Source organism: Candoia aspera, chromosome 1 (genome assembly GCF_035149785.1).
Source record: "Candoia aspera isolate rCanAsp1 chromosome 1, rCanAsp1.hap2, whole genome shotgun sequence".
Taxonomy (NCBI): Eukaryota; Metazoa; Chordata; class Lepidosauria; order Squamata; family Boidae; genus Candoia; species Candoia aspera.
This window is the reverse complement of record NC_086153.1, coordinates 69,893,580-69,907,727: the sequence shown is the minus strand read 5'-3', so window position 1 is coordinate 69,907,727 and position 14,148 is coordinate 69,893,580. Positions and strand designations below refer to the sequence as shown.

The 14,148-nt window shown below is 39.0% G+C and overlaps 1 protein-coding gene across 1 annotated transcript in view; it reads left to right on the top strand.

Annotated features, from left to right (window-relative positions):
• WDR64 (WD repeat domain 64) overlaps positions 1 to 13,798 on the top strand; it is an 86,555-nt gene extending 72,757 nt beyond the window's left edge. Inside the window, exons 25-30 of the mRNA XM_063291047.1 lie at positions 487 to 586; positions 1,584 to 1,664; positions 8,012 to 8,173; positions 9,772 to 9,870; positions 10,553 to 10,627; positions 13,688 to 13,798. Of these exons, the coding sequence (XP_063147117.1) occupies positions 487 to 586; positions 1,584 to 1,664; positions 8,012 to 8,173; positions 9,772 to 9,870; positions 10,553 to 10,627; positions 13,688 to 13,798 (628 nt within the window). The remainder of the gene's footprint in view (positions 1 to 486; positions 587 to 1,583; positions 1,665 to 8,011; positions 8,174 to 9,771; positions 9,871 to 10,552; positions 10,628 to 13,687) is intronic.
• Positions 13,799 to 14,148: the final 350 nt, after the last annotated feature.

The following is a 14,148-nucleotide window of genomic DNA, read 5'->3' as shown; positions in this document are numbered from 1 at the left end:
TCTGGAGTTGTTCATAAACAGGCCCCTGTTTTGTTTTGTTGATTTTGTTGTTTATGAGATCATTTTAGTTGGGCTGTTGGGCTGATTTTATATTTTTAGCTGTTTTTATGTTTTTTTCTAGTTTTGTATGCTACCCAGAGTCCACTAGAGTTGGACAGCCAATAAATTTAAATAAATAAATGTGTTCCATGCCAGAGCCTTGTCCAGGTGTATTGCTGATTTAAAGAAGTCCTATAAATGTGTATTCAGAACTAATAGCCATTATATTCAATTAATCTTAATCTCCAGTAATTGTATTTCAATAGGGCTTATGCCTAAACTGATTGCACCATTAAACTAGCAGAGTAGCACTCTTCTCTTTTTTTCCTTTTGATGACCATATTAGAATTGAGATTAATGGTATTCATCACTGACATAATCATGAAACTGAATGTTTCCTTTGTTTTGCAAGTATAATATTGCTACTCAACTTTATCTTTTTAATAGATGGAAGACTCTGACCAAGTCATCTTTAACTTTGAAAAAGCCTAGCCCACATGACATTGATCTGGATTTTAAATTTTTCAAAGCCCTGGCTTCTCCCAAGGTACTAACTTTCTTTTGAAGCTTCATTTTGCCTTATTGCTGTATTTCTCAACCTTAGCAGCTTTAAGATGTATGGACTTCAACTCCTGGCTGGGGAATTCTGGGAGATGAAGTCCACACATCTTAAAGCTGCTATGGTTGAGAAACACTGCCTTATTGGAAAGGTCAGTTAGGGGCAGTAACACTGTCAAATCTTGCCTGGTTATTTAAAATGTCAAGCCCAGCTGTCTTATTTGGGGAGGCACAATTATGGATAGTGGATTTTGGATAGGCAAAGTAGTAAGGAAGACTTGGGTTTGGCTAGACAAGCTTTTGATTTTTCCAACTCTGTAATATTAAATTTGAGAACTATCATTCTTCTGCTAGATGTATGACTCATATTAGCCATTATAATAATCAGATAAATCATTTCTTTTAATGTATTTTAATGTATTTCAATGTATTTTTTTTTAATTTGTAATTCTGGTCTGTGACCTTATTAACGATTGATTGATTATAATAATCAGATGCTGCTAGATTAATTATTTTTGTTATTTATACTAGGCAATGCTTAGTTTTCACACTTTTGAAGTATTTATTTTTAAGATAAAATCTTTGCCTTACATCGGATAATGAAAGTAGCTCCAACTTTTCTTTATTAGTACATACAAACTTGCGTTCAAATAACCAAAGGAAGAAGAATATTGCTGTTGTAAAATTGCTTCAAATTGAACTCAACTTTTGGTGACTTTATAGACATGCCCATCGAGGTTTTTCTTGGCAATAGTAAAGGGTATGCCTTGCTGCCTTCTGGAGATTGTTTTACTTCCCAGTCTAGCCTACAATCAGGACTACACCTAACCACCATTATTATTGCTAAAAAAGTGATACATCGATGAAGTCACAGGAGCTGAATTTCACTCAAGCAGATTTTATAAATACAAAATTAATGTATTAAATGCAGTGCAACTGGGAGACAATTTTCTTGGAACTGAAATTATATTATTTTAATGTTACAGATCAATAAATACCCTTTGGAAAGTTTCAAATCTGGAAACAAAGATATTGGTGTTGTATTTGGAGCTATACCAATCTACAGGGTGAGTTCACTCTAATCTGCTTAAATGGATGCTTCAGAAAGACAAAAACATTAAAATTAAGCAGTTTTGAAAGTTATTCTCTGTGAATTTGCCAGTATTTATCTCCAGTTTTGTAATACTTTATAACATTTTCCTTGAACCCCCTAATATTTTTTTCCTTCCTAATATAGAAATGTTTTTGTCAAGTGGAGTTCAACTCACCCATCATTGTTAATGAGATCTGACTTGGGCTAAGCCATTGCATATTAGGATGGACAATAAAGTATCTGTATTTGGTTCTTTCATCTTGCTCAGTGCAACCAAGCACCCTCAACCCTGTTCCAAATTCCTGTCCGATTCTTGTAAAAGAATGGACCATTTATAAAGGAACTCATTTGCCATCTGCATGTAAAGCCAGTCCCTCTCCACACAAATCTGGATGGAGATGAGGTGAAGAGGAAAGTTAACTGAGTGAGGAGGGAAAGAAAAGCCCTGTTTTGGTGTTATGGAAAAGGTTAACTTCCTTAGGCCAATAGCTCTTCACAAGATAATCTTCAGGCTACTTCAAAGACATGCTAAGTCATTTGTTCCTCCTGCCCAGTTTATTGTATTCTTACCAACAAATGTAAGCTAACCCCTTAATTCACAGGTAATTGTTTGGGGAGAAATATTGCCTCCTTATTATTAAAATAAGGTAGTAGGTTGGCTGAAGGCTAAATCTCTGGCTGATGACATGGGATATCTTTCCCTTCTGCTCAGCAACCCTTACAAAACCCAAACCCCTACTTTATTAAACCACAAAAGAATTATCGTAAAAACCCGTTCTGTTTGCTGAAACCTTCGGAGATGGCCAGAACCTTTTTGATGTAAGTTCTACAGAGTTCTTCTAATGTGATATATGCTATCATCTACCAACAATTCCCTCTGGATTCTACATAGGACAAATGGGCTAACTTTGCGTAAAAGAATTAATGGACACAAGTTTGACCCCAGGACCCAAAATAACGAGAAAGTAATATCAGAGCATTTTAATCTCCCAACACACTCCATAACAGATTTCAAAGTACCTATTTTGGAACAAAGAAATGTTATCAGCACAACTGAGTGAGAGATTGATGAACTTACACTGAAATATTTCTCACCCCATCATTAATCCTATGTCAGTCTAGCCATTCCATATATCTGATGAAGTGAGCTGTAGTTCAAGAAAGCTTATGCTTTTTAATAAAATTGGTTAGTCTGCAAATGTGCTAATCTGATTTATGGGGTACTCTAGACCAGTGTTTCTTAAAGTGTTCCCCAAGACCCTCTCAGGGGTCCACAAAATCAAAATTATGGGCCAGATATTGAATATATTTGCAAAACTGTAAAACAATGCCACTCTTCTCATTATTTTTTATCTGTTAAAAATAGTTTTTTCATGAAAAATACTTTATTTATATCTAATGGTTTTAATATTGTTATTTTTACATGATTCAATAAATAAATATTCTATGCGTGTGTCAATTTTAATTTTTAATACAGGAAATACCTGTATTAAATAAATATAACCCATACAAACAAAAGCTTTTTTGGGGTCCTCCATAATTTTTAAATGTGAGAAGGGGTCCTGAGAGCAAAAAGTTTAAGAATACTGCTCTAGGGTAATGTGGCTCTCCCTCTACAAAACCAGTGACTAAAACTATTGCATTCACTGGTTGGTTAAGTTGACCTTAAACCATTCTGTGGTTATTTTATGGGAAATAATATATTACAAAAATGAAACAGAAATGAAAAACTCTTCATCTTAAGAGTTCATGTCAGCTATTTTCATGTCTGTATGATGCAGGGTACTGCTAATTAAAAATAATGATAAAAGCCTGCAAAAGGCCTTCAGATGGCACTTGTCCTGAGAGATGATTCTGGATCTCACTTCCCAATGTGCAGCATAATATAGATGTGTCACATATGAGCAGGTAATGAAAGAGGTTCTCAGAAAATATGAACTGGTGGCTCACAGGCTTTTTCCCAGTGTCTGTGATACAACTACAGTACATGCGCTGGGTCGGGCAAACACAGTGGCCCCATGCTAGAGTCTGGAGTATCAGAATTTATTTCTTATTTGATCCAGTCAGTCTCTCTCAGTCCAACCCACCTCATAACGTTGTTAGGGAAAATATGGGAACATTATATACACTGCCTGGAGATGTACAAAAATAAAAAGGGGTATAAATTAAATAAAAAATAAGCTGCACACATTAGCTGGGAACCCATAACCTTGGTTCACAGACTACAGTGACTGGATTCATACAACATGCTAAGCCAGATCACATATAAGGCTCAACATGATGTAGGAACCCAACTGCTGTATTGCCAGGCCAAACTCAGATTCATTTGCAGATACTGTGGAGTCATCTGTAGGTACAAAATTACAAAATACCAAGAAACTGCTAAATCTCCAGATAACTTAAGACACTTGACAGTTTTTCATTTCCGGGTTATTAACTGAAGAAATGTTATATCATACTTCTTTGTGGCTTTGATTAAGCTACTCTACACTATATCATTAGAAATCAAAAATAGTTAAAGTCATGGAAAGTTTTAAAAGTGTTGAGGCTGAGAAACATTGCTCTAGAGGATAAGGACCACAGTGAAATAACATCAAAGAACAGTTAAGCATGGAGCAATACAAAGACATTCAATATGGTTAAATGGGATTTTTAACACATAAAGAGAATCATGCTCAGTTATGAGTAATGGGGGATAACTGACTTGAATGAACAACTTATAGAACAGGGTAGAGTAACATATTTTACATGCAGGGCTAAGTTTGCATGGATTTGGGTCATGGGGATAGGACATGGGCATGCCCTGAAAAGGGTGCCCTGAAAAACTGTTTCTCAAACTTGAAACCTTCCAATCTAACCCCTCCAACCTTGAAATACATTTAAAAACTGACTCACACCCCCATCTACCATTCTGTTTGACAGCTGGTTAACTGTGCAGGAAAAAGCATCAGTAGAAACTGAAAGTCCTACAGCTTTCTTAGTGGATGATTGTTTACTATGCCTGAAGAAGAAAGAATGACTGTAGTAGGACACTAAGAGCAGGAGGACTGTGTCCTCTGTCCTCTACCTTCAAAAGGCAAAAAAATCTGTTCTGTTTTAGGAAGTAGGACTAAATCAAACTTAAGCATTTCTCTTTGCTCAGTTGCCAGCGTACAGTGGACTGATGTGGATCAGAACCATTGTGTGCTGGGTGAGAAAACCATAGCCCTTTCTTTAGCCTCTATTTAGAAAAATAGCCCCCCTGTGTGTGAACTTTTCCAAGGGTCTGGGTCAGTGTTTCTCAACCTCGGCAACTTTAGGTTGTGTGGACTTCAACTCCCAGAATTCCGGGAGTTGAAGTCCACACATCTTAGAGTTGTTAGGGCTGAGAAACACTGGCTTAGAATGAAGAAGTCAGCAGCTCTCCAAGTGGCTGCCCAACTGTTTCTCTCATAGGAATGCCTTGGGGACTTTTTTCCCCTCTGCAATGCCCAGCCAGATCCAGCCCATTTTGATCTCTGTCTTTCTGTTGCTGATTTGTCCCTTCATACCAAATTGGGTCCTATTGTGTTGTTGAAGAATTATCCTGCTAGAAGACAAAGTTCTGATTTCTTTCCAACATTCTGTTGGGTTGGAAATATTAAAAAAAGAACTTCCCCAGCTTCTTAGTAAATACAAACATAACTTACTTCTTGTTTTTTCAACTTCCTTTTTGGAAGGCAGAGTACATCCATCAATTATGAGAACTGGATCAACTCCAAACAATAAAAGCATATCAACAAGTTTCATGCTGGCTGGGGAATTCTGGGAGTTGATGTCCACACATCTTAAAGTTGCCAAAGTTGAGAAACACTGGTTTGGGGTGAATCAGGTTTCCAAGCATTTGGCACCAAGTGGATTGGGCCATGGCCATCATACATTTCCAGTTGAGTAAATCAACAGCAGAAGCTTAATTTAGTCCTAAGAGACAAGAAATGGCCAAAATGACCTGTTTGATTAGAGAAAGACAGTATCTACGTTTATTGCTGACTGGAAACCCCTTTTGGACTTTTTGTATAAAACAGAAAAAAATGAACTTACGATCTATGGTTTTGATGATTAGATAGGATAGATTATAGAAAGAAGAGTGTCACAATGTAACTTTAGAGAAAGAGGTAAATCTACAATTGTACTTATAACTGCTGTAAAGAAGACTGGGAGCCACTTCTTTATATCTTTTTCTTTTCTAATTTTCTTCTACCTCTTTTTTTTCTTTTTGCACTTTAGCTTTTGCTTTTATTTCTTCCTTTTTACTTTAGTTGTATTAATTTTTACTCTTGTTTTTAAAAGTTTCAATAAAATTATATTAAAAAATAACTAAGAGGCAATAGCTGCAGCAAAAAAAAAAAAACAGGTTGTAGAAAGTAAGTATAATGTGATGAAAGAGTAACCTTGAGGAACAGGAGGAAGAGCTGCAATCAGGACAAGGGAGAATCAAGTCTGAGGCATTTTCTCAAATTACATTTCTGCTTTGGACTCAAATTTCTTTTATCTGACCATTGTCCCTCCAAGAGGGAGGACTTGCTACCTCAGTTTGGCAGTATTCTGTGTGCTGTCAAAATTCAAGGATTCCAGGAGCTATATTCAAAATTTTGGGAGAGGATGTATATGGCCCACAAATTGTGCTGTGTGATTCTAAATCATATATGGAGAATACTGGACAGCAAGCCACATATGGTCTTCTATCTTCGATTCTGCCACAGGTACCCATGGTGCCATCTTGAATTCCCTAACGTTGACTGGTGTTTTTACTACCACTATTAGCATCATTATCACTTGTAAAATCATCTGATCATGCATTTTAACAAGTTCTGGAATATTATGCATTACAATTTGTTGACACCTTTTAAAGGTGCTTTGCAAACTGCATGGAGGGTTTTTAGAGCAACAGGTTGTGAACTTCTGGTGTGAATAATATAATAGTTAAAATGAGTAATTGAGGAAATTTAATAACATAAAATGCAGATCAAAATAAAATTGCTTCCTAGCTCCTTAAAAATAATCAATACTGTTTTATTAAGCACAACAAAAATACCATTTAAAGCATAGTGTTCTGCAGCAAAAGACTATTCTTTGTTTAACAGGTAAACATTGAATGGATACAGTTTTGCAGCCTAAAAATCTTCCTGCATGCACATTGGCTTCGATGTCCAACTTCAGTGGGATGCAACCCCATAAAAGCATAGCTTCACTAGCAGAAAGCCCTAAAAGATAACGGTCAAGACTTCTTCCAGTGAGGCTGAACTCCTGCTGACTTCAAGGATACATCCATGGACTTTTCTTGGACATAATAGTTTTCTGACTTCCCAGTCTAGACTACAGCCCTAGCTCCTGGGATTTCCTGGTAGTCACTAACAAGGTACTAACTAGCTCCAACTCAGCATACCTTTGTGGGATCAGCCAAGGTTAGGGTTGGTGATTTCAAATAGAACTAATTAGATTTGCTTCTGATTAAAAAGCACAGGACTAAGTTACAAATATGGTAATTGAAAAATGATGTAAATAAACAACAAAAAAGAATAAGCAATTGCATGTCCTTTCCGCTAATGACAGTATAAGAACTGATGGCTTTAAAAAAAAGCAAGGCAAAAAACCCCTCCCACACTGCTTATAGCATCTGGAACATCTGTGCTGTATGAATAAAGGAAATTAAACTTTTCTAGATGATAGACAAATTCTTTTGTGCACAAAATTTATCTGAGCTCTAAAGCTTCTAAAGAGAAGTATTCTATACCATCATCTGGCTTGAGTTTGCAGAAGCTTCTCCAGAGTTTTTTCAAGAAGAGACTTGAGATCCATATTTTCAGACAGACATTTGGGCATTTTATATTGTCCGGGGTGGGGGGGAGTTTAGGAACATAAAAAACTGTTCAGTTTTTACTATATAAATGTGTTCAGTCAAAAAGCAAAAAAGAAAACTGCACAGAACACTGTTAAGGCAGAGTAATCACTTTGCTTCTGGATAAGGGTAAGCTGTTAATATGAATGCTTTGTAAAAACCAACACACTAATCATGTATGTAAATTCTAAGACTGTGAACTATTTCTGAGGATATCCTGGATTTCAATTCCAATATAAATCTTTTCCCAGCCATACCCGAAACAGGAAAACTACTGATTCCTACAACAGACGGTTGTAAGACTGAATGTGGTAAACATTGTAAAGAGCTTTATATACTGAAAAGCCTCTATAAAGACAATTTCAAGATGCCAGTAATGGATGTTTTTTTCCTTGTCCATGTTCCTTCATAAACTGTTGCAGCTTTTCACATAATTCTTGATTTTTCTGAATTACTTGAAAAAGGTTGTAACACCTCCAAGGCTGAAAACTATTTATGCAGATCAAGATGTTTCTTCTGACAATATGGCCAAGCGAAGCAAAGTTTTTCTTACTTCAGTAAGTGGATTAACTATTTCTTCATGTTCTATACATGTTAAGTGTAAGAATGTTTGCTATATGTCAGAAGTATTTGAATTTAAGTATTAGCCATTAAAAATGGAGAACACCAGCAGAGGAAAGGGGACAAAGGGAAACCATTTTTGCTCATAAAGAACATGAATGAGTTTTCCTGTTTATCTCTCACCTTTTCATAAGCAAGCCATTTACAAGCTCTGCTAGCCATACTTCTCTCTCTCTCTCTCTCGTTTAGACAACCAAAAATAAGTCAGCATTTTGCACTGCCTTCTGGAGCATGGGTATTAAAAAGGCCACTATCTGGGGCAGTCTTTGAAAGGAAATAGATCTGAATCATAGAATCATAGGGTTGGAAGGGACCTTGGAGGACTTCTAGTCCAACCCCCAATATTAAGAAATTTTAAGAAGTATTAAGAAACTTAAAAGGTATTAAGAAATTTGGATCTCCATAGAAATGAAAAAAATGAAGGCCAGAAAAAAGATAGAATCACCTTAAAAGTAGTGTGGAGTGTCATTTGTGGGTGCAACACTTAAACATCTTTGTGCATTTTCCTCTTCTATTTCAATCCCCTTCCTCTTTTATAATCCTCATTATCTGGTCAATTTGGCTCTTAGATTTATTTGAAACCACTTCAGTGGCCTAGGACCAAATTCAATGACTAATAGTTTTCTGAAGACTTTGGGGATTCTCCTTCCAGAGATCTGGTTTGCTCATACAGCATGGTGGGGATGATCTGGACCATCCATGTGATCCCTCCTAAACATCCTATAAAGCAGTGCTGCTTCCCAGTGTTCAGAGAAGTTGATGGCAATGAACATGGACATTGGTAGAGTCCAGTATGTCTGTTGGTGTATGAATTGTTTTGAGGTACCCTGATATACAGGTTGTCCTCTCCTAACTACCACAATTGGGACCAGAATTTAGGTTGCTAAGTGAGACATCATGTGACCACTTCGCTTAGCAACCCCAGTCCCAGCAATTCCCCTTGCTGTCATTAAGTGAATTTCACCAGTCATTAGCCATGGGCCCACCCCAATGCAAGCCATTCCGGGCTCGGTCCCTTCCAGCTCTGAGCCTCAGTAAGGTAAGGGATTGCCTCCAACTCCTCCCACCCGCCTATCTCTCCCCCATATCTGTCCTTTTAGCCTTGTGGGGCGGCAAGCAGCCCCAGGACCACTCAGTTCTGAGGCTGTTTGCCACGCCCTGGGAAGCCACAGCTGCCCCAGCCCAGTCCCAGCCGCACTCACCCTCACCAAGCTGCACTCCGCTGCCCCAGCTGACCTTCACTGGCTTCTTGCTGCCACTGTTGACGAGGCGTGCCTGGCTTGGTGGCTGGGCTTCGGCTGTGGGGGAAAAAACGGAGCCCAGGGCAAAGGGCTGCTGGGCAGGGTTGAGCTGAGCTAGTTTCTCATTCCAAAAAAAAAAGGAGGGGAGGCTCAAAGCAGCCCCTTTGCAAAGAGTTGCTGGGGGGGGCTGAGCTAGCCTTTTTTTAAGTGAAGCTAGCTCAGCCCCGCCCAGCAACTCTTTGCAAAGGGACTGCTTTGAGCCTTTTTTTCCCCCCCTTTTTGGAATGAGGAGCTAGCTCAGCCCTGCCCAGCAGTTCTTTGCAAAGGGCCTGCCTTTATCATTTTTTTTTCTTTTTCCACAGCCGAAGCTGGCCCAGCCCAGCCTAGCAGCCAGGCCAGGTACACCTCGTCAGCAGCAGGAGCAAGAAGACAGCAAGGTCAGCTGGGATGGCAGAGCACAGGTTGGCAAGGGGCCAAAAAGACATAGACTGGGGGGAAGTGGTGGGTGGGGGGAGTTGCAGCACCCCTGGAATCATAAGTATGGGCAGGCTGCCAAGCACCTGAATTTTGATCCTGTGACTGCAGGGGCACTGCAATAACCATATCTTCAGGCACCGGTCATAAGTCCTTTTTTTCAGGGCCATGATAATTTTGAACAGTCACTAAATGAATGATTGTTAAGTGAGAACTACCTGTAGTATGATTATTCTTAATTATATTCTGTAGTGATTTCTATTCTGTTATTATTATTGTTATTATTACCCTAATTTTTACATATTGTTAGCTGCCCAGAGTTACTTGTTTTAAGATGACTGGCCCTATATATTTTCTAAATAAATAAATAAATAGAAAGTTTGACTGTAAGAACATATACAGTGGGGAGAAACCTTAATCTCACAGCACATGGAAGAACTCAGTTTTAGTTTCAACTGGGAAACTGTGAGCATCCTAGACCAAGATAGACCACATTTACATACCATTCAAAAGAGACAATAAAAAAGCTAAGAAGGAAACAAAAAGACCAGAATGCATCCTCTTCAGCAGCCAATACCCAGATAAGCAAGGATTATTAGCTAGCTCAGCCCCGCCCAGCGGTTCTTTGCAAAGGGCCTGCCTTTATCATTTTTTTTTCTTTTTCCACAGCCGAAGCTGGCCCAGCCCAGCCTAGCCCAGCAGGCAGGCCGGGTGCACCTCGTCAGCAGCAGGAGCAAAAAGACAGTAAGGCCAGCTGGGATGGCAGAGCACAGACTGGCAAGGGGCCAAAAAGACATAGATTGGGGGAGATAGCGTGTGGGGGAAGTTGCAGCACCCCTGAGGTCATAAGTATGGGTGGACCGCCCAGAGCCCCTCTGATGGGCGGAGATGGGCAGTGACAAATTTGATAAGTAAAATAAATAAATTAACCCCAGAAAAACAAACAATACCCTAATCAAGCAACTACTAAAGAGATAAACAGAAAACAATACCCTAATCAAGGGACTATCAAGGAGAAAACCACACTCCCACCAACACTGGCAGGGCAAGCTACTGTATATAAACAGGGAGCAAACCCCACATACAACCAAAAGTATGGATCTGGTATGTAGAAAACAGCTTCATCTTAACAAAAAAGGAACAACTAGAGAAGATACAGGAAACAATCAATAACCTATTCAAAGGAACAAAATTCACAATGGAAGAAGAAACAACAACATACTACCCTTCCTGGATATATTATTCAGATGAGTACAAACAGACTGCAGCAACCCAGAACACCAGAAAAAGGAAACAGACTGCCTATACAACACCTTCCAACAAAATGAATACCCACAAAACTTTATCAAAAAGTACCTGACCACTCATCCCACCACAGCACAACCAACACAAGCTATGAAAAGGATAACACTGCCATGTGTCAGAAACATCTCAGAAACAACCAACAGACTATTACAACCGCATGGTATCACCATAGCACACAAACCAACTAAAGCCCTCCAAAACATCTTAAGTAAACCAAAAGACCAGTAGCCCAAGAAGAAAAAAAAACAGGAGTCATATACAATGTACAGTGTAAGGACTGTAACAGCCACCACGTAGGACATACAGGCAGAAGACTAGCAGAACGCATCCACGAACACCAACCAGCCGTCAGAAGACACGATGAAATCTTCTTAATCTCACAACACGTGGGCAGACTCAACCATAGTTTCAACTGGGAAACTGAGCATCCCAGACCAAGCTAAATCCAAAACCGCTAGGGAATTCCTGGAAGCTTGGCACTCAGACCAGTCAGCTATCAATAGATACACAGAAATAAACCATATTTAAACACCATTCAAAAGAAATCCTCTCCAGCAGCCAACACCCAAATAAGCAGGGATTAACCCCAAACAAGCAGAAAACAATACCCTAATCAAGGAGCTACCAAGGAGAAAACTGCACCCCCACCAACACTGGCAGGGCAAGCTACTGTATAAAAACAGTGAGTAAACCCCACACTCACTTGCACTGATGATGTTACCAAGCTGGTAATGAACCATCTGCAAGCAAACAACCAAGCTCAGAGAGCAACAAATTCAACCCTGAGCTACATATATTCTCTTCTATGGGAAGTAGATACACTGCTTGTAGTTATGAAGGCTATTATATTTCCCTTGTTCTTTATCTACCTGCATTTTTGAAAAGTGCCAGGTTTTGGTTGGAGACAACAAAAATTAAGGTTAGGTTATATTTCTTTGAGAGATGACAGCTAGTCCTTGATTTACAACTGTTTGTTTAATGACAGTTCAAAGTTACAATGGCCTTGGAAAAAGTGCTTTACGACCTGTACTCACACAACTGTTGTACCACTCCTGCAGTCATATGATTGCAACTCAAGCACTTGGCAACCGGCTCGCATTTATGACCAGTTCGCAGCATCCTGCGGTCACGTGATCGCAACTTATGACCTTTTTTGCTGGTTTCCAGCAAAAAAACGTCCATTGGGGAAGCTGGATTCACTTAATGACCACAGTGATTTGCTTAACAGCCACCATAAAAATGGTCATAAAATCAGGTCCGGTCATGTGGTGACTCGATTTACAACTGTAACTACTTACAGTAGAAATTGTCCCAATTGTGGTTGTAAGTCAAGGACTACCTGTAGTTCTCATAGCACTGAAGAAGGCAAAGTTAAGAATTTCAACAGAGAAACCAAAAGAATTCCACTATATGGGATAATATCCATACAATATCTAAGCCTTCCAATCTGGGAGAAAGTATTATAAGATTTATCTCCTCCAAATAGATGGATTATCATAATTAGGCTTCAAACAGAAATAGTTTTAATAGTTCAAGTAGCTGACTTACATTGGAAAATAGGGGAAGTGCAAATCTGCTGATGTCCTCATCACTTTCAGGATTTTTTATTATCAAGCAGGGTGTCCAGGTTAGGCTTCAAAAGCATGATAGTTATTTTAATCTTACCAAATGATCAGTTTCCAAAAATGGGGCTGGAGGACTGTGGCTCTTTCCTTTTGGCCTTTGAAGTCTGAAAAGCATCCGTCTTACCTCATATACATACATACACAAAACTGTTGAGAAAAGATACTCAGAGGTTTAGTACTCAGTTGTATTTCATTTCTGTCTATATATGCCACACAGAAACTATGAAATTCTTAAACTGAACTTTTGAATGTCGTTTTCAGATGGATGTGGGCAATAATCTGAAACTTAATCCAGAGAAGACTATACAGTAAATAGGGAAATTAACTATTGGGACTTAACCAATCCTAGATAAGGTTGTGTTTCTTTTGTTGGGCCAAGCCAGGCAGTTTGAGAATAGTCCTGGGTTCAACACATACTTGGGAAGCTCAGGTAATAGCAGTTATACCTCAGGTAGTAGCTTTATACCAATTTAGATTAAGAAACAGATTTCCTAGTTAAATACAAGGTTTGCATTTGCTGGTATTAACCTTGAGGTTTAATAGCTCATACAAAGAGAATGGTATCATATGTTTACCTTGATCAATGAGTTAGCTGGCATTCAATCTGATTATTTATAGTTTGGTCTAGTGGTTAAGGTGACGGGCTAGAAACCAGGAGACTGAGAGTTCTAATCCCACTTTAGGCATGAAAGCCAGCTAGGTGACCTTGGGCCAGTCACTCTCTCTCAGCCCAACTCACCTCACAGGGTTGTTGTGGGGAAAAGAGGAGGAGGAGGGAGTATTAGGTATGTTTGCCGCCTTGAGTTATTTACAAAACAGTAATAAAGGTGGGATAGTAAATAAATAAGCATATGCATTGCTCTTTCTTTTGCAGCCATCATGTTTAACCTTTCGAAAAGGTGCAAAATCTGGTCAGATGCCACTGATGCCTGTTCCTTCCTCCCACGTTGCTCCCAGTACAACTCCAAAAATTGTGAAACAGTAAGAAGTGTTGGAATGAACAAAAGTGAAAATAAAAACAAACTGGTAACCACACATATACACTCATTGTTAATTGAATCTTTGTATCAAGCAAACTTCGTATCAAGCAGACTGTAGAGATTAGGGAAGACCCACAGATCAGCTAGATATGAGCTCACTAATATTCCTAAGGAATATGCAGTGGAGGGGAAGAATAGATTTAAGGGACTGGACTTAGTAGATAGGGTCCCGGAAGAATTATGGACAGAAGTTCGCAGCATTGTTCAGGAGGCGGCAACAAAATACATCCCAAAGAAAGAGAAAACCAAGAAGGCAAAGTGGCTGTCTGCTGAGACACTAGAGGTAGCCCAAGAA